This window comes from Oryzias latipes, chromosome 13, assembly GCF_002234675.1.
Source record: "Oryzias latipes chromosome 13, ASM223467v1".
In the NCBI taxonomy this organism is placed as follows: Eukaryota; Metazoa; Chordata; class Actinopteri; order Beloniformes; family Adrianichthyidae; genus Oryzias; species Oryzias latipes.
The window spans coordinates 32,241,291-32,260,084 of NC_019871.2; the positions used below are offsets into that span (position 1 = coordinate 32,241,291).

Here is an 18,794-nt window from a genome sequence, read left to right on the forward strand (position 1 = left end):
CATTTTGATGATGGTGGCCGTACGTGCCTCAAGGGGACTGCAAAATACAGCTGCGCTCCCTTTAGATGCAGCCACGCCTCTACGACCCTCCACGGGCTCAGACGACCCAAAAGCCTGCAGCCCCCATCCGGGTCAACCTCCTATACGGGTGCAAATGACTAAGGCTAAAAGCTGGTTAAAACTGTTACTATACGCTGTTTAGGACATTATAAATGATTGATTTAGGTTTGTAAGTATCTATGGATGCAGACATTTTAATATAGTTCCATTGTTAAAAAAACATTAAATATTACATTAAAGAAAATATATGGTCTTGGAATTTGCGCACATAATGTTTATTCCTCCATTTTTACAGTGCATTAAGGGTGGTAATCCAAACCCGCTGCACTTGAGTTTTATGGTAATAATAGATTATCCTACTGGTTCATTAGACAAAATGGAAGCTCCATTCTAAAGGTAAACGTCTGGACGTATTTTTGCAAATGAAATGTTTTGGCTGTCTGTAAACACGGTGACCCCTGCTGCTTCTAAAAACGAATTTTCTCAAAATCTCTACAGTCTTAACAACAAAATAACTGAATTTCTTTTCCATGTTTGCAAATAAAAATATTTGACATCTAAGCAGCTGAAACAATGCATTTGCATTTCAAATGTATTACTCAAATCAATGTGTTTTTTGTGATTCATTAACTGCTGATTATGATGATAAATGTTTGGATCATTTCTTTTAGATATCTCTTCAATCCCAGCATTTTCAGATGTTTGGCACGTTTATTCTAACACAAAAAGGCTTTTATATGGAATTCCTCCTCTTCCTTTTAAATTCATAAAACAAACTTTTACTTTTCCAGCCTAATATATTCCCTATAAATGCAGCTTTTCTTTATTTATGTCAAAAATGATTCATGTTTCCTTATTGTTTCTGTAACAGACAGGGCTCAACTAGTCATTTAATTACAAGCATCTAGCCTGAATTTGCTGTGGGAAATCAACAATCTTCACCACAACAGCAGTGTTTATGCAGTATGTTCAGCAGAATGATTCTGCAACACTCCAGAGTCTGTGAACATTTTCTTGGCGCTCTTCAGTCACGCAGGAACTTTTTCCTGATGTCAAGCACATACTCATCTAAGAGCTCATAAAGCTTTGAAGCATTTGCATGTTGCTCTATTCAAGTTTTTCCTATGAAAATTCTGTAAAAGCATGAATGACTTCCTTTTTCTTTTTCCCATATGGCGATCAAACTTTTTTAAATCTCCATCATCCTGACAAATGTCAAATTAGGGTGACTTCCCCTTGTAATCAAAACATATTTGCTCTAGACAACCTTTATTTATTATAAACCAGGTTTTAATTCAACTTTTTGTGTTAATTAGTCCTTAAAAACTGAGTACATAAACATTTTGCACTCACTTTGTCCAAACACAATGAGCTTGATTGTTTTAGCACCTTGATTAATGTGCAAAATGTGGCAATCAAGTCTCTTGTTAGAGTCAATTCATGTACTCAGGTAATTACTGGCAATAATGAAGCCTATTTTATGTTGCAAATCAACAACCTGACTAAAACAAAGGAACATTTTGGAAGCATCGCAGGTTGAATGAGCAGATTTCATTGCAACCAACATCTTCTTGGGCTCCTCCCACGCATGTTGGACGAGTCTCGTGTGGGACAGCGCTGATGAGAATCAGTGTGTTGCCTTTTAGTAACGGGCTGGCAGTGATAAACAAGTTTACCAGTGTCCTTCAGAAATCTTAAAATTAAACAAACATATTTTTCCAGATATAAAAAAAAACCTTGTTGTTTATTGAACAGAAAGAGCATTTATCTTTCAGGAACAATGAAGTCATGAAACATGAAATCACACAGTCTGGAAAGAGAAGTGCAAACAACATCAAACAGAAATCTGAAGTTTGCAGCACACAAGGTTTCATTTTGAAAAAACAGTTTCCGAGGCCACCGTAAAACGTTTTACACATTGAGATGCTTTGCTCTGACAGCAGAGCAAACTATTGCCATCTTCAGCTTCCTTTCACGTTCATTTTAAAACAAAAGGAACTATGGTGGAGCAAAAAGTAGTCCTCAAAAACAACAACCTGGGGTTAAACCTTTTAGAAAATTTTATAAACCTGCAAAGAACATGTTTCAATGTTCTTTATTGGGACATGCCATGTGTCCTTCAGCAGTTATTTATTCCTGGAGGTCCTAAATCGAACTCCTCTGCTGCTTTATAGTGAGTGTCCTGTCAAAAGAGTTTGAAACTGCCAGATGCATGACCGACATGAAGCACACAATGACTGTATATAGGAACTGGACTGAATGACCCCTCCCCCATTATGTTCCAAACAGGAAGTACCTGCTGGCTCCAAGAAGCCAAAATCCCATAGACTTTTGTTAAGGGGCCTGCGTAACCTGGTTGGTAAGGGGAAGGACTAACATGGAGGAAACCAGGGTTCGATTCCCGGGGGGGAATGAACAAGCTAGCAATTGAAATGCTGAGCAGTTAACACCACCCAGTGAGGGCCCTTGGGCAAGGCCCTTAACGCTACTGCAAACCAGCATGAATGTGTGAGAACTGGCAGCCACGCCTCTACCATCACCAGGTATGAATGAAGAGGGAAAGAATATGGACACATTATAAGTGCTTTGAGCGTCTGGAAAAGCACAGATAAATCCAATCCATTATTATTATAAAGAAAAGAACAGCTGTTACCCAGTCACTCTATTGGTCAGAACCATTCCTGCTCTGATACCGTTTTTAACATCTTCTTGATAATCCTCTTTTTTTATGATATTTCTGCTGTAGAAAGTTATTTACGGTACAAACTTCCCAGTCAGATGTCTCAATAAAAGTAGGTGGTCTCACATCGAATGTTCAAATTGTTTGATTGACAGAGCCACTAGGGGTTTCAGCGTGACAACGATCCCAAACACACTGACCGGGCAACAAAGGAGTGACTTCGTATAAAACACTTTAAGGTTCTGGGGTGACAGAAAACGTTCGACTGCTGTCATTGCCAATAAAGGGTATATGAACCTTGTGCTATCTTACATGACCCCCCCCCTTCCATTGACGTGTTCTCCCTACCATGACAAAGGTGGATAAAGGTGGAAAGATTTCATGTAATCCATGGACACCAGTGAAGATCACTAATCATTGAAGAAAAAAGGTTCAGAGCATTGTCTAGTGGGTCTAGATGACCCAACTCCCAACGGTAAAGTGCCTAGGATAGCCCAAGGGTTAACAAAGTACTTAGTTAAAAAATTTTATTGACCAAATACTTATTTTCCACCATAATTTACAAATACATTCTTGAAGTTTCCGACAATGTGATTTTCTGGATTTCTTTTTCTCATTTTGTCTCATAGTTGAGTTAAGCCTATGGCAAGGCAAGGCAAGTTTCTTTGTACAGCACAATTCGTACACAAGTAATTCAAGGTGCTTCACAAAACAGAAAAATTAGATCAAAGATTTCAAGGACAGCATTGAGCTCTTTTGCATTTCTGTCATGATGAAAATTACAGGCCTCTCTCATCTTTTTAAGTGGGAGAACTTGCACAATTGGTGGCTGAATGAATAGTTTTTTGCCCCACTATTTAATAATAATAGTATTTCTTAGTCTGTTGTGACCCTTTTGACTTTTAAGGTTGTGGCAACATTTGAAGCTCCTCCCATCAGATGGCATTTGGTGGTCAGATAGGTCGGTCGGTCGGTCGGACGGACGGACAGATAAATAAAAATAAATAAATAAAAACAGTTATCAGGTGATGTGACACTGTCACCTTGTTGTGAGGAGACATGGTTCAGAATAACTACCGTAATTTCGGGGCCTAAAGAGTGCACCTGATTATAAGCTGCATCCATTTCATTTTTAAAGGATAAACAATTTTCTACACACCTGTCTATAAGTCGCATGTGCCCACATTGAAACATGTGTTGTAGAATGGGGATGTGTATGTGCTGAAACCGCGCGCATGTGATAAAAAGAGGAGGGAGCGCGTGTGTCAGGATTAGTTAGCCCTCTGGCTGTCACTTCCTGTTTTATTTTGAAGGCTGTCTTTTCTGTCTTCATTTCCAGTTCCTGCTGTGTGATCTGCTTCCTCCCTAATGTGCTCCACCTGTGCCTCATTGTCTTCCCTATATAAGCAGTGCTCTTTTCTCAAGCCAGTGCCAGATTGTCTTCCTTTCCCTGTGAGCAATCCAGCCTTAATCTCTCCAGAGTTCATAGAGCAATTTGTTCCTGATTCAGTCCTCTTTTGGATGGCCTCCTGAACTTATATTAAAGACTCTGATTCTGCCACTCCCTGACTCCACCATTGTGTCCGCCTGAGCTGCATCTGATAGCGTGCAGCGCAAGAGGGAGCAAGAGAACGCAGCAGAAGTGTGTTGGGAGTGCGCATTCATGTTTGATATACAGAGTGAAGGGGAACTATAATAAATGAAAGTTTCCCCCAGAAGAACAATGAGTGATTCTCTATTAACCCACTCTGGAGGGTCAGAACGGGGAAGTGAACCCCAAAGGAAGATCCCCCTTTGGTGGATAGGATCTCCCCTGCATTTTCCGACCACAGTTAGAAAGAAAAAAAGTAGTCGCAGGAAAGGTTCAACACATGATATATTTACAAAGAAAGACGGTACACAGAAAGAGTTTTCAAAGTTTTAATAATATACCTGAGCTTTTCTTTCCAAACATTGCCTGTGACGGGGCAGTAACACGGCAGCAATACAGTAGTAACAGCACCAACAGGGCTGGTTAAAAAAAGATTACAAGTAAAAGTCACTGAGAGCAGCAGTAACTTATAACGCCTGTGTATTGAAACCATGGAAGTCTTCCTCCTCAGTGTCAGATTGGAATAGCGTCAGACATTCTTCACCACACACTCTCAGTCTCTCCTTCGTTGTTGCTGTCAGTGTCACTCTGAGGTAAATTCTCTCCTGAGCTTGCGCTGTCGTCTCTGTCACGCAGCAGACCGGCTTTTCCAAACCCGTTGGTAATGGTGGATTTTTTCACACGGCTTTTAATGATTGCTTTTAACTTGAAACCTGCGTCATCTGCATTTCTTATTGCATTTTCCATGATGAGGGTCTGTTCATGCTAATCACTCACAAAGCAGGAATTTACATTAAACTTGCATCTTCCTCACACATATACCGTATTCCCCCTGTCTCACTCTTACCCTTTCTGCTCAAGCGCCCCTAGTGGCTGTTGGAAAAATGCATGAAAAAAGAATGCATAAAAATTCATAAAAAATAGAAAAAAATGCATAAATTTGCCGCAACCTTGAATAAGCTGCTAGGTTGAAAGCGTGTGACAAAAGTAGCGGCTTATAATCCGGAAATTACGGTATATGTTCTTGTGTTTACTATGCATGACAAGCATATAACTGCGTGTTCCTCCTAAATGCATTTGAGTATTTACTAAAAATGTAAAAAAAAACATTTATATCAATGAGATTAAAACTGGCCTAAAAAAGGAAAACAGTAGCCAAACAGTTGCCTAACCAAACTCCAAGTTGGGAGCTCAGTAGCTAACTCTTCACACACATTTATGAGATTGCGAATAAAGCTGGTGTAAAATCTTCAAAAGGGGCCAGGCTGGTGGATGAGGTGAATGCATTATTACCAGGAAGCGTATGAAAGTAATTCTGCTATAACTCACCAGTCATCATTACCTCTTATTTACTCTAAATGGCTCGCCGATAAAGTTTGCTCTATACGTTATCCATCTCTTAAGGGGAAATAATGATTGTCTATTTGAAAACAATAAAGAGGTTGTTAATTCTCAGGTGATTTATGCCCACAAGCCTGGATCATTATTAGGGCCTCGTGAGACTCCTTATTAAGATGCAGTAACAGACAAAATGCGACGAGCTTGTTTTTTTTTTTCATTTTCTGTGTGAGATTTCAGTTTAATCTGGTGTCACTACCTGTCCCTGATTGTCGTCCCCCACCCCTTTTGTTAGTGTCTTTTTTTATTCTATTAAAGTGTTTTCCTGTGTGTAACAGGGCTTGTGTTTGTGTAGGTGTGACCGGCAGCGATAAGACAGTGTGAAATTCCATTCTGCCTCAGCTCCGTCTCTTCCTCTGATGTTGTTTTCTTCCCGTCTCCCACAAGCCTCATTGTAAAGATAGCCCGCTCTTATTTTGAAATAGTCGTTTACCAACAGTTCCAACAGCCGCCAGCAAATTTCATAATCCAAATAATTATTTTAGATCTTTTTTTTTTCATCGCTTCAAATTTTACATTAAAATCTTTCAGAAAGTTCAATGAACTATTTCTTTTGTAACATGTTGCTCCCTTAAGCATTGATCATAAGCTCCATACATTTGCTGTGGGTTTTGGGTGGTCCAGGGCCGTAGAGGGTCATAGAGAAGCGTGGCCACATCTTTAGGAGAGCACAGGTGTGTACTAAAAGCTCCAGACGCGCGTTGAGAAGCCAGTGTCTACATCTGCACAAGTAGAACATAATGTTTCACATGTGTTGGTCTAAAGGCATAAGTATGCGTGTGTGTTGTAATGTGTACATGTTGACATGTTTGTATGTGAACAAGTTTTGGAGCCAACAGGTATGTTCATAACTTTTGAGTGTGTGTGGACAGGCCCCGCCCCTTTTTGATCTGCATTACTTGTAAACCTGACCATAATGAAGCGCTAAATTGGGTTAAAAGCAATCGAACAGGGAGAAAACTATTTGTCAAGATTGATGAATTTACATCAGAAACCTTAGAGACAAGTTGTGGTGTCCCACAAGGATCAATTCTGGGCCCGCTGCTATTCAATATTTACATCAATGATATATTCAGTGTTTCAAAACTTTTGAAACTCATTATTTGCTGATGACACATACATATTCTAATCTACAGACAATCATAGGGAACTTATAAATGTGGTAAACACAGAGTTAACCAAAATAAAATCATGGATGGATTACAACAGATTACTTTGAACCTAGATAAAACCAAAGTGATGTTTTTTGGTAACTACAACGCCAATACCGAGCTCTCACTTGAAATAAATAATGTCCTAATTGAAAGTGTTAGAGAAATCAAATTCTAAGGGTTTTTTATCGATGACAAACTAAATTGTAAGCAACACATCAGACACATACATACTAAAGTCTCAAAAAGTATTTCAATCATAAATACATCTAAACATATATTAGGATACCACAGTAGACATTTATTGTACTGCTCCTTAACCCTTGTGCTATCCTAGGCACTTTACCATTGGGAGTTGGGTCATCTAGACCCACTAGACAGTGCTCTGAACCTTTTTTCTTCAATGATTTGTGATCTTCACTGGTGTTCATGGATTAAATGAAATCTTTCCACCTTTATCCACCTTTGTCATGGTAGGGAGAACACGTCAATGGAAGGGGGGGTCATCTAAGATGGCACAAGGGTTAATACTGCCATATTTGACCTACTGTATAGAAATTTGGGGTAATAATTATAAGAGTTTACTGCATCCTCTCTTTTTACTTCAAAAACGAGCCATCACAATTGTACATAAAGCCGGATATCTTGATCATACAAACAATTTACTGTATCACACTAGACTTTTAAAACTGTATTACCTTGTGGAGTTTTACTCTGCGCAACTTTTATACAGAGTCAGTGGGAAATCGTTACAATTCAATATCCAAAAACAGTTCATAGAAAATGAAGGAGGAACAAACTGAGTGGATGTAGGAACTTCAAGATCAAACTGATAAGAATCACAAAGAAAAGATTCTGTGTGTCGGTGTATGAAACTAAACTTTGGATCGGGTTCAGTAATGAGCTCAAACACTGTTCAAAAATCCAAATATTCAAAAAATGTAGAAAGAAATTCTGATTTCATTATATAAAGACAAGAGTTAAGGATCAACAGGTGTTTGACTAATTCCAAATCCATGTGTGAACTTGATTTTGGTAAAATAATCAAAGCTCTTTTAATCACAATCAACGAGTATTAGATTGTAATGTGCAATAATGATTACTGAAATGTTTGAATTACAATCAATAAGCTATTGATTTTCTTTACTTGATCTGAATTTGTGGCAATAATTACTGGTTTATTGTGATCATGTTTTCTAATAATAATCAATGTTTATTACATAATGGTTACCGTTACTGTTTACAGAAATCATGAATTCATGTTTTCTGAAGATGATCAATCATTATTGACACTGGATTTTTTTACTTGAAAAGAATCTATCGGATCAGAGTTGGATTACAAAAACTGTAAAACTATAAATTGAAATAACTCAGTAGGGGTGGGATTATATGAGTTTGCTTCTTGCTGCTTCTTTTTAAGCAATAAATCAAGCACTATTTGACTTTAGTTAGTGATCACTGTATTTAATTAAGCAAAATGTGATTTAAGTGACTATTTTTGTTTTGTTTTATTTTCTGTCTTTTTAATCTATGCATTTCAACATTTCTATAATAAGTTTGATAAATATGTGTAAATTCATTCAAGCATTGTAGCTTTGACTACAATGCTTGAAATAAATCAATCAATCAAATCAATCAATCAAAGGATTCATAACCCCTGTTATTTAAGTAAAATATGTCTAACATAAGAGACCTTCAGCTCTCATCTGTTTGCTCAGATGTTGGACAGGGCAAGTTAGAAAAGAATAAATAAATAAAAGCTCCAGACACGTGTCTGGATGGAAAAAAGAAAAATATTAGGGAGTTTAGAATGATCAGATTCTTCTCCATGTTGGTTTAGGACCATCTGCTGATTGCGTCATCAAGTTGTCATGTGACGAAGCTGAGATCCTGATTGGTTGGCCGAACTTTGTTTCTTTGTTCAGATTATTTAACTCTTTACGTGACACAATGCCCAAATCACACCCCAACACCCAAAGTACACTGCTGTTAGGCTGAAGTGCAGTGCCCGTCACTCACATTGCACCGCAGGACCCCTGATCTCGTCTGTACATTGACTAAACATTGAAACTGGAAGCCCCTGATACGTGGATCATGTTCGGTGTGGATGGAGCTTAAGGCTTTAACACTAGATCGAATGAATCTTTGTGTCGAGGAGTTATTAGTTTATTATTGTCTGGATCTAAATACTATTATCAAAGTAATCATTTGTACAGTTGCAGAGACATGCTGAGTATTGGAAAAATTAAGAAAAATGTTCCGCAAAAATCTTATTTTCACCAGATATGACAGTACAGAATATGAGACAAAAAGCAAAAAGCCTTTGTTATATTTAACTACTTCAACAAAGGCAAAAAATCAAAAGCATGGGGAATGGGGTTTATGAATTTAAAATAAAGTTTTTTTCAATGCATTGTTGTTCAGTGATTTCAGTTGTGTATTCGTAGTACTTTTAGTCATAATCAGATAACTGCATGTTTTTCCAGTCCAGACCTTTTCAAAAGACTTAACTTTCAGTTTTACTGTTTTTTTTCTTGTCAAAAGTTCATTTTGATCGTGGGGATTTATACCCGAGATTACTTTAGTTTAATCACAATTTTTGAGAATGTTGCATTCCCAGGCTGTAGTATGTTGACCTGTAAATGGTCCTATCAATCATATTGTCAGTAAAAAATGAGAACATTTTCCATTTAAATGCCTGCAAATATGAATTTCTTTAACAACAACAAAAAATGTACTGTCAGAAATTTGGCAGCACTTTATGCAGATGATTCTGTGCTAATCCCTGATTTCTTCCTCTTTGTGTTGTTTTCAGGGCAGTGGTTCACATACAGGTGGACGATGTGAACGAGTTTGCCCCCGTGTTCCGGGAGCCCCAGTACCATGCTGCTGTGACGGAGGGCAAGATTTATGACAGCATCCTGCAAGTGGAGGCAACAGATCAGGACTGCTCCCCGCAGTACAGCCAGATCTGCAACTACCAGATAACAACCACAAACAGCCCCTTTGCCATTGATCGAAATGGTAAGTCAAAGCAAGGATGCCAACTGGCGCAAAAAAAAAGATCCAATATCAAGTTATATATCGTGTTTTAGGCTTATGTAATATGAGCTAAACTAGAAGAATGAAAGGGAAGAATGAAACATTCTGAGAGATAGAAGTCTTATGTTTTGCTTTACCTAAAAGTTGTTGGTCAATATTTTCTTCTCATAAAACAATATCCTTGCATAGAAATGAATTTGTTTGGTGCATCCAAAGAGAACTGACTGTGCCAACGACAAAACACAATACTCTGACAGATGTTCCTCCCCAGAGTGAGACGTGTTCTTCCCTTTTTCCAAGGGCAAAGTCAAACTGCAGCCCGAGAGACATCACTCCCAACAAATCAGATCACAGAAGCATGTGTGCAAACATAAACACAAAAAACACTATCCTACACAGGAACAGATAAATGGATAGAAAAATGTCTGCTGACATGCCCACATACCCTACAGATCTTATGACATTGACAGTGTGAGGCTGGAAAAAAAATGGTTGACTATAGACTGTTGTGATTTGATCAGTTCAGTTTTTTCCTGGATAACCATTAATACCCAATAAACATGGTTAAAAACATTTTCTTCCCCTTTTAAAATCTTCCTTTTTTGCAAATATAGAAAAAGAAAAAATTTTCCCCTGGTTTTGCTTTCAAGTAGACATTAAATTGCATTAATTTGGATCAGAAGTGGTTTATGTGTCTTTGCATCTGCATCAAAGGGTTTGCATTGTGTTTGTGTGATTCAGTTCAGATTTGGTTTCTCATTCAGGAAAGAACTTTCACTCCCAATTTTCGGAACAAATCACTTAGACACAATTAAGTTGTTTGGGATTAAAGGAACATAAGCAGTAGTGCTTGCATACGTAATTGTGATTAAAGCAACGATATTGTCTGGTTGAGATGTTTGACTATATAGTCAGTGCAGAAAAAATAATACTTATAATTGTTTCCTTTGTGACCCATTTATGACCTGATGGTTTTTTACAACACCAGGATCTGGATATTTTGTAGTTAATGAGTGAAGCATCTATTATACCAAGACACAGCTGTGAAACTTGTTTGGAAGCATGTTTAGGAGGAAACCAAAGGCAGAGTGAACATTGTTTTTAAAAACTAATGAGTATTAGTCTCAAATGATGGTGTCCAATGCTAGTCGTTAGCGGCTGACGTCTGGGTCATTTTTCAGCCTTCTTTGTTTCACCGTCTACCAAGTGTTTGAATGAGGTGTTTCACCAATAAGCAGCGGCAGAGGCTGGGTTAGATGGAAAGGAGGAAGGATCCTCCTTGACTGGAATTTAACACACCTGGTTTCAGGCTGTAGGCCAACCAACAGTTGACATTTGTTTTCATGTCGATAAACGAGATTTAACCAGCCTAACAGGCTTTCTTTCAATGAAACTAATGTGAATGTAATAATATAATCAAGACTAAATATGTATGAAGTATCAACACTAACCATCAGTCAGCCCATTGATGTTGTAGAGCAGTGGTCCTTTTCCCGGCCACAACCCGGTTTAATGTCTGACAAGGTTTTCACGGACCACTCCGAACGGGACCGAAGTTGGTGTTTAATATTTTTAAGCTTCCGATTTCTGAACAATGTTTTTTTCAAATTAAAATGGTACAATGAGAAATTTAGCTTTGAAAAATTCTGAAAGTATCAGAAAATATTTTACAGTGGATAAGGATTCAATGAAAAAAAGTTAGTTTCAATTTTCAATTCAATTCAACTCAATTCAGTTTTATTTGTATAGCCCAAATTCACAGTCATCTTGATGGGCTTCATTGTTGTTGTTTTATCAATTTCAATAAAGGCAGAATTAGTTTTTTGTTTCATAGTGTACCATTCTCAGAGCATCTTTTAAGGCAAAAAGATTTATGATGTGTTGCTTTTACATAAATCCTGATTAACTGTGTATTTTTTTAACACAGAGAAACAATTTTTGTGCTAAAGTTTCTCGACAGATATCTGCCTAATTCATCCTTGCTGTTGGAAAATTGATAAATGTGTCTTTTACAAGTTTACACTAATCAGAAACAACTTATTTGATTGAATCTTTATTCTCTGAAGTCCAAATGAAGTCACAAGTTCTGTTTAAGTCCATGTCAAGTTTTTCTAACATTTTATAACGTCAACTCCAAAGTCATCAAATTTATGGCTTAAGTCTGACTCTAGTCCAAATCATGTGACTTGAGTCCACACCTCTGCTTGATGTCCTTGTACTTCATGTCTGAGCTCAGTTAATGCCACCATTAACATGAGCAGACAAAGAAAGACATCTCGTTGCAGGAGGAAAACATGTTCATATTCCCAGCCTTTTTTCAAAGCTGTTCCTATGATGATGCAAGTGGAGAGTCCAGTACCTCAGCTGAGCTGGTTGCAGCTTAAAGATTTGAGCAGGAAGAGCAGCAGTGCCTTCAAACTTAAAGCTGAAATCTTCTAAGTACTGTGAAGAGAGGCGATCCAAGTGTTGCATTTGTAATGGTCTTTCACATGAGACCAGTGGATGGGGAGTGAGGTCAGGTGAAGGTGCCACTGTGATGTCATCACTGTAAAAAAAAAAAAAGCAGCACAAATGTGCAGAGCTGTGAGCCGTCTAATTGGCTTAGATGAGTAATACTTTATTCCAATCATAAATCAGGAGCAGATGAAAAAATGCAGTTTGAAAAAGAGCTTGTCTATGATGTAGAAAATACTCTGGGCAGGCCACAACCTCCCAGCTCTGCTCCATGAACGTCTTTGTTTTCCTGGTTTTAACTGGAATCTAGATCTAAACTGTACGACTAGATGGCTCTGATGTTGATTACCATTATTGTTGCACCGCTAATGTAAGGTTGGAGTGTGAGTGGCTGTAAGCTAGCAGGTGAGCACACAACCAGAAGCTTGATGGGAAAGGGGTGGGGTTACTCCACGCATAATGACTTGCACACAACTCAGAGATGAGTTTCTTACCAACTCCTGCCGCTCTGCAGAAATTACGTTCTAGAAAAAGACACAGGTGTTTTGATTTGACGGCGACATCCTAATTTAAAGTCCACTATGAAGGCTTTGAACATACACCAAAAGATGATCAGATCGGGACTTAAAATATAGACTAAGGGGAGGTGGGCAACATCAAGACGATAATGTACTGTACTGAACTTGGCAGGATAATTATAAAAAAAGAACGACGAGGGGAATTCTCACAGATGGGTAAACAGAGAGGCTGGCATGAAGGTAAACTGCCTCTCCCAGCTGTTGTGGAGCACAGCCAGTCTCCTGACACGAGAAGTTAATGAAAATATTGAAGGAGTTTAAAAACAAACCTCTGAACACAGAAAAGTGTAAAAGTGCAAAAAAACAAGACAAGAAAACAGACCAGAGCATGAAGTGAAGCCACAAAACAGCAAGTCAATAATAAGCATTGAGCTGGAAAATTGTGAAGGAGCATAGGGGAATATCATCTGTGGATAATGGAGAGGACCGGAGGACGAACAATGCCATTTTGTCGTGAATTCAAGCCCATATACCCGTACATCCATATTCAGACATATCAAAATTCACATCCATCTTTTCTCCCCACCATACAAAAACCTCAGGAAGTGCCAGGGCTGTAATTCATCTTAATGTAACTCATTCCAGATGCATTTCAACTCACAACCAACTAAGGCCAATTGTGTCTCTTTCAATATGCTTTCTGCTCTGCATGTGATCTCAGCGTTCTGCCTCACTGCACAGACTTGGCTTCCGTGTATAACATTGTCATCAGTTTGCATGGGGAGAATCTTCAATTATTTACAGGCACATTTGGACTAATAGAGCTTCTTTTATGCATCCAAGCCGGCGTGAAGTTTGGAAAATGGCCTCTGTGGAAGTCAGGAGGCTCATAAAGGTGTGGCGCTGATTGTTCTGTAGGTACTAGCAGCTGTTTTACTTTTATCATTCAGGGTTCATGCGCACTGCAAGGACACGTGTTTGATTTTGAATACAGATACATCTATAGGAAAAAAATCAATTTTAATAGAAAGATGAATGGAAATAGTAATTTTCAATCTTAAATGAATAGCAATCTGCATCACATCAATGACCCGGTTTACATCAAAGTAAAAAATCTCATCACTAATTTCTTGAATCATCCTATTTTTGGAAAACCAACTTTAATGAAAATAGTGTTTTTAGCATGTTTTTGTGGCATTTTTGGGATTGTGAAGGACATGTATGAAGAATAAATTTGCATTTCTGAGTACTGTATTTTCAGATGTGGAAGTAAAAACAGAAAAAAAACATACAAGTTGCTCTGCAGTATAAGTCACACTTTTGGGAGAAAAGTGCAACGCTTCTAAACAAATCTGCCAAACCTGACTTGATGCTGCTTTCACTCCGAACGCCATTCATGCTTCAGGCTTGTGTCAGCTGCCTCTTTTGACACGCATCAAATTTGATGTTCAATGCATCAAATTTGTGTGTGCCTTACCTACAAAATATAAATACAGACAAGGTAAGCTCCCCGTGAACCGCCACCTTAACGTGGTGGGGGAGTTTGGGAGCTCTAGTGATCCCAGGAGCTAATCTGTCTGGGGCTTAAGCCCCTGGTAGGGTCTCCCATTGCAGACAGGTCCTGGGTGATGAGTCAGACAAAGAGCGGTTCAGAACCCCTGATGAAAGAAAAAGACAAGGACCCAATTACGTCGCCCGGATTGGCGTCACTGGGGCCCCACTCTGGAGCCAGGCCTGGGTTTGGGGCTTGCAGGCGAGCCCCTAGTGACCAGGGCTCTCCCCACGGACCGCGGTCGGGCTTAGCCCGAAGGAGCGACATGGGACCACTCTCTCATGGGCCCACCACCCGTAGGAGACCTCTAAAGGGGCCGGTGCAATGTGGTTTGGGTGCCAGTCAAAGGCGTGTGCCTCGGCGGCCCAAACCCCGGTCATGGAACTTGGCTTAAGGGACATGGAATGTCACCTCTCTGGGAGGGAAGGAGCTTGAGCTTGTGCGAGAGGTTGAGAGATACCGTCTAGATATAGTCGGGCTCACCTCCACACATAGCCTGGGCTCTGAAACTCAGTCCTTAGAGAGGGATTGGACTCTATACCACTTTGGAGTCGCTCATGGTGAGAGTCGGCGTGCTGATGTGGGCTTACTCATGAGCCCCCATCTCAGCCGAGTTCACCCTGGTGGACGAGAGAATAAAGTTCCTTCCACCTTCAGGTGGGGGACAGGTCTCTGACTGTGGTTTCGGCTTACGGGCCGAACAGCAGTTTGGAGTACCCGGCCTTCTTGGCGTATCTCGAAGGGGTACTGGAAAGTGCCCCAACAGGGAACTTCATTGTCCTCCTGGGAGACTTCAATGCCCGTGTGGGCAATGACAGTGGCACCTGGAAGGGTGTGATTGGTAGGAATGGCCTCCCAGATCTGAACCCGAGTGGTGTTTTGTTATTGGACTTTCTGTGCTTGCCATAGTTTGTCCATAAAAAACACCATGTTCGAGCACAAGGGTGTCCATCAATACACCTGGCATCAGGACCCCTTAGGAAGGAGGGCAACGATCGACTTTGTAGTTGTTTCATGCAACCTTCTGCCTAGTGTCCTGGACACTCGATTAAAGAGAGGGGCAGAGCTGTCCACCAATCACTACCTGGTGGTGAGCTGGATTCGCTGGTGGGGAAGGAGGCCGGAAAGACTTAGGAGACCCAAACGCACTGTGAGGGTCTGGGAATGTCTGACTGAGCCCTCCGTTAGGGAAGTCTTTAACTCCCACATCCGGGAGAACTTCAGACAGGTAACGAGGGAGGCTGGGGACATTGAGTCCGAGTGGACCATGTTTTCCACTTCCATTGTTCTTCCATTCACTTCTTCCGGTTCTCGTACAAAACGCCAAGCAGGCACAGAGCAGCTGCACTTTTCAACTCCATTTACTATATGAAAGCGTGAATATTGAGAAAAGCAATTCCCAAACATGCCACCCAAAAATAAAACCAGTGTCAGAGGAATATGAGGACTTGAGGAAGATGCTTGATTTTGTGCTGGAAGAGATCAAAGCTATAAAGATTGTGTGAAATACTGTAAATAATGTCCTAAATGAAAGTGTTACAGAAATCAATTGTCTCTGCCGCTATACTGTGGTCGCAAGTTCTCTGGTGCCGGTCTCGGCGATAATCTCCGAACCCGGTGATGGACACCAGAAGTATGGGATGCCGTCAAGCTGAAGAAGGAGTCCTACCTGGCCTGGCTGGCTTGTGGGACTCCAGAGGCAGCTGACAGGGCTGGCAGTCTAAGCGAGCTGGCCCAGGATGTTGCAGGGGCAAAAACTCGATCCTGGGAGGAGTTCGGTGAGGCCAGGGAGAAGGACTTAAGGTTGGCCTTGAAAAGATTCTGGCAAACTGTCCGGCGTCTCAGGAGGGGAAAGCAGTTCTTTACAGGCACCATTTTCAGTGCAGGTGGGGAGCTGTTGACTTCGACTGGGTACATTGTCGGGCGTTGGAACAAATACTTCACTGACACGCCTTTTTTTGAGGAAGCATAGAATGTGGACTTTGGGGTGAGGCTGTCTATCAGCCGGGCTGAAGTCAGCGAGGTAGTCAATGAGCTCCTCTGTGGCAAGGCTCCAGGAGTGGATGAAACATATATATATAAAAATAAATAAAATGCCCCCTCACCCTTCTGTGGGTGGTTTCTCAAACGAGATCGGATCCTCTACCAGAGGCCTGGGAGCTTGAGGGTCCTGCAGTATCTTAGCTGTTCCTAGCACTAGTCTTTTCTTGACTGAGAGGTCTGAGGTCTTTCCAGGGATCTGTTGTAGCCACTCCTCCAGCTTGGGGGTTACTGCCCCTAGTGCTCCAATTACCACAGGCACCACTGTCACCTTCACTTTCCAGCAGTAGTAGAACGTTTTTTTGTTATCAGTTGACTTGATATAGACGCTTACATATTACAAAATAATATATTACAAAATAATTTAACGGTCCAGAATTCTGGAAAGCTGCAAGGTCACAGTTTTTTATCTAAGCCCTTCATTTAAATGCATCTCAGAACGCTCAAGGCTATGCTGTAGCTACGCAGAAATGAGGAAAGCACAACTCTTCTATCTCATCTCACAAACGAGCAGCTCAGCGTTGGGTCTGGTCATGTCTGTCTGACACATCACACAACTACAAACGAGCGTAAAACAATCTAGTCAACAATTGTCCTCAATTTTCCTGGAAAATAGTTCTGTTTTAATGGAATGTTGGCCAGGAAAGGAAATATATGTGCTTTTACTCAGAAGTTGTTTTTTTTTTAAAAAATCTTGAGGGATATTAAGAAAGCAAAAAACGCTTGATATTCTGGGGAAAAAATGACTGCTTTCTCTCTTCCATATTTTCAGAAAAACTCCTAAGAATAAACATGCTTTCAAGAGCTCAAGAACATGATAGACAACCTCTGCAACTCTATAGATCATTTATGTTTTGAATCATTTATTTTCATGCTTTTTTTGTAAATGACATCCCTAAATCCCCACAGTAACCATAACTCCAGTAAAAGGAAGCTGGCTTTGGTGGATCTGGATAAGTTTACACGATAAATGCAGCTGCTTTGTATGCTTGAAACGTTTTCAACTGAACTCACTGTATTTTCCGCAATAAGGCAGAAATACAGTAATGCGACAGAGTCTTATGGCCAGTTTACAAACATTAAATTTCGACTTGTAATTTAAAAAAAACATTTTTGTAAACTGGCCCTAAAACTCCGTCGTACACCAACGCCGCTAACGAATGTGTTTTTCTAGGTGTTGGAACAAGGTTGGGAGTTACAGGTTATGCGAATTTGCTAACACGGCTTCTAATGTGGCGAACGTGTCGTGGGATTCAAACAAGTTACTGTGAATGCAGTTCATGAAGTCTGACTGACAGATGGATTTATCTCTGACTCTTTCGTCTCGCTTAATCTACAGTTCAGATTAACAGTTCGGAGGGCCTTATGTATGACATGAGTTCTTATTTATGCCATTCCAGAGTTTGGGAAAGCAGTTTGGAAAGCACAGTAGTTTGTTTCTAGCAACAACAACAAAAGCAGAAATAAGGTTTTATTGCTTATTTCTCTCTGTGTGACACAGAAAAAAAAAATGCAGGAGGTTTCTATAGCACAGGGATGTTCAGAAAAACAAAAGACCTTTTCAAAGTCTGAAACATTAGCAACTCTTTGATGGAAACAAGATCCTAATTTTAAGATGCCTCAGCATTAATCAAACCAGGTTGTGGGATAGACTCTTCCCATCCTCTCTGCTATATCTCATTTGCTACAGTGATTATATTGAGACATTTCACTTAATTTGACAATGATCCACAACGATGGTTTCAAATTAAAACAAGCATCATTAATCCTTCAGCCACATGTGCTGGCTCACATCTAAAGCAAATAAGCACATACACACGTACACACCATACTTTAGGACAGATTATGATAGAATTTGATTGATGCCACACAGGAAAATTACCTTTATGTTCAAACAATAAATTCCTAGTTTTGGAATTGTGCAGCATAGTATGTCTGTACCGTTAAACTCCTGGTATTGGTTTCAGTTAGTAATGAACCAGTGCCTCATAAATATTCAACATTCTGACTCGTAGAAACTGAATTAAGAATTATTGTTCCCAACTTTTCCCCATGACTCTGTTACTGTTTTCAGAGATTTGAAGTAAATTTCTATTTACAGGGGTTTTGAAATCTACTTCAACTTTGAGGTTTTGCAGCTTTTGGCAGATGCTGGTATCCCAGTGAGACACAGCTTTAAGTCAGAGTTAAGACAAAAATCCTGTAAATGTAAACATGTTATTAACTTTCTAATCGTAATTTTAGATTAACATGTCCTTAAAAATGAATTTTGAAGTCATCAGTTCTATGATTTCATGTATTCTTTTTT

At 39.8% G+C, this 18,794-nt stretch overlaps 1 protein-coding gene across 1 annotated transcript in view; it reads left to right on the forward strand.

The window, feature by feature from the left end:
- clstn2 (calsyntenin 2) overlaps positions 1-18,794 on the forward strand; it is a 404,311-nt gene that overhangs the window by 232,742 nt on the left and 152,775 nt on the right. Inside the window, exon 4 of the mRNA XM_011483059.3 lies at positions 9,696-9,904. Within this exon, the coding sequence (XP_011481361.1) occupies positions 9,696-9,904 (209 nt within the window). The remainder of the gene's footprint in view (positions 1-9,695; positions 9,905-18,794) is intronic.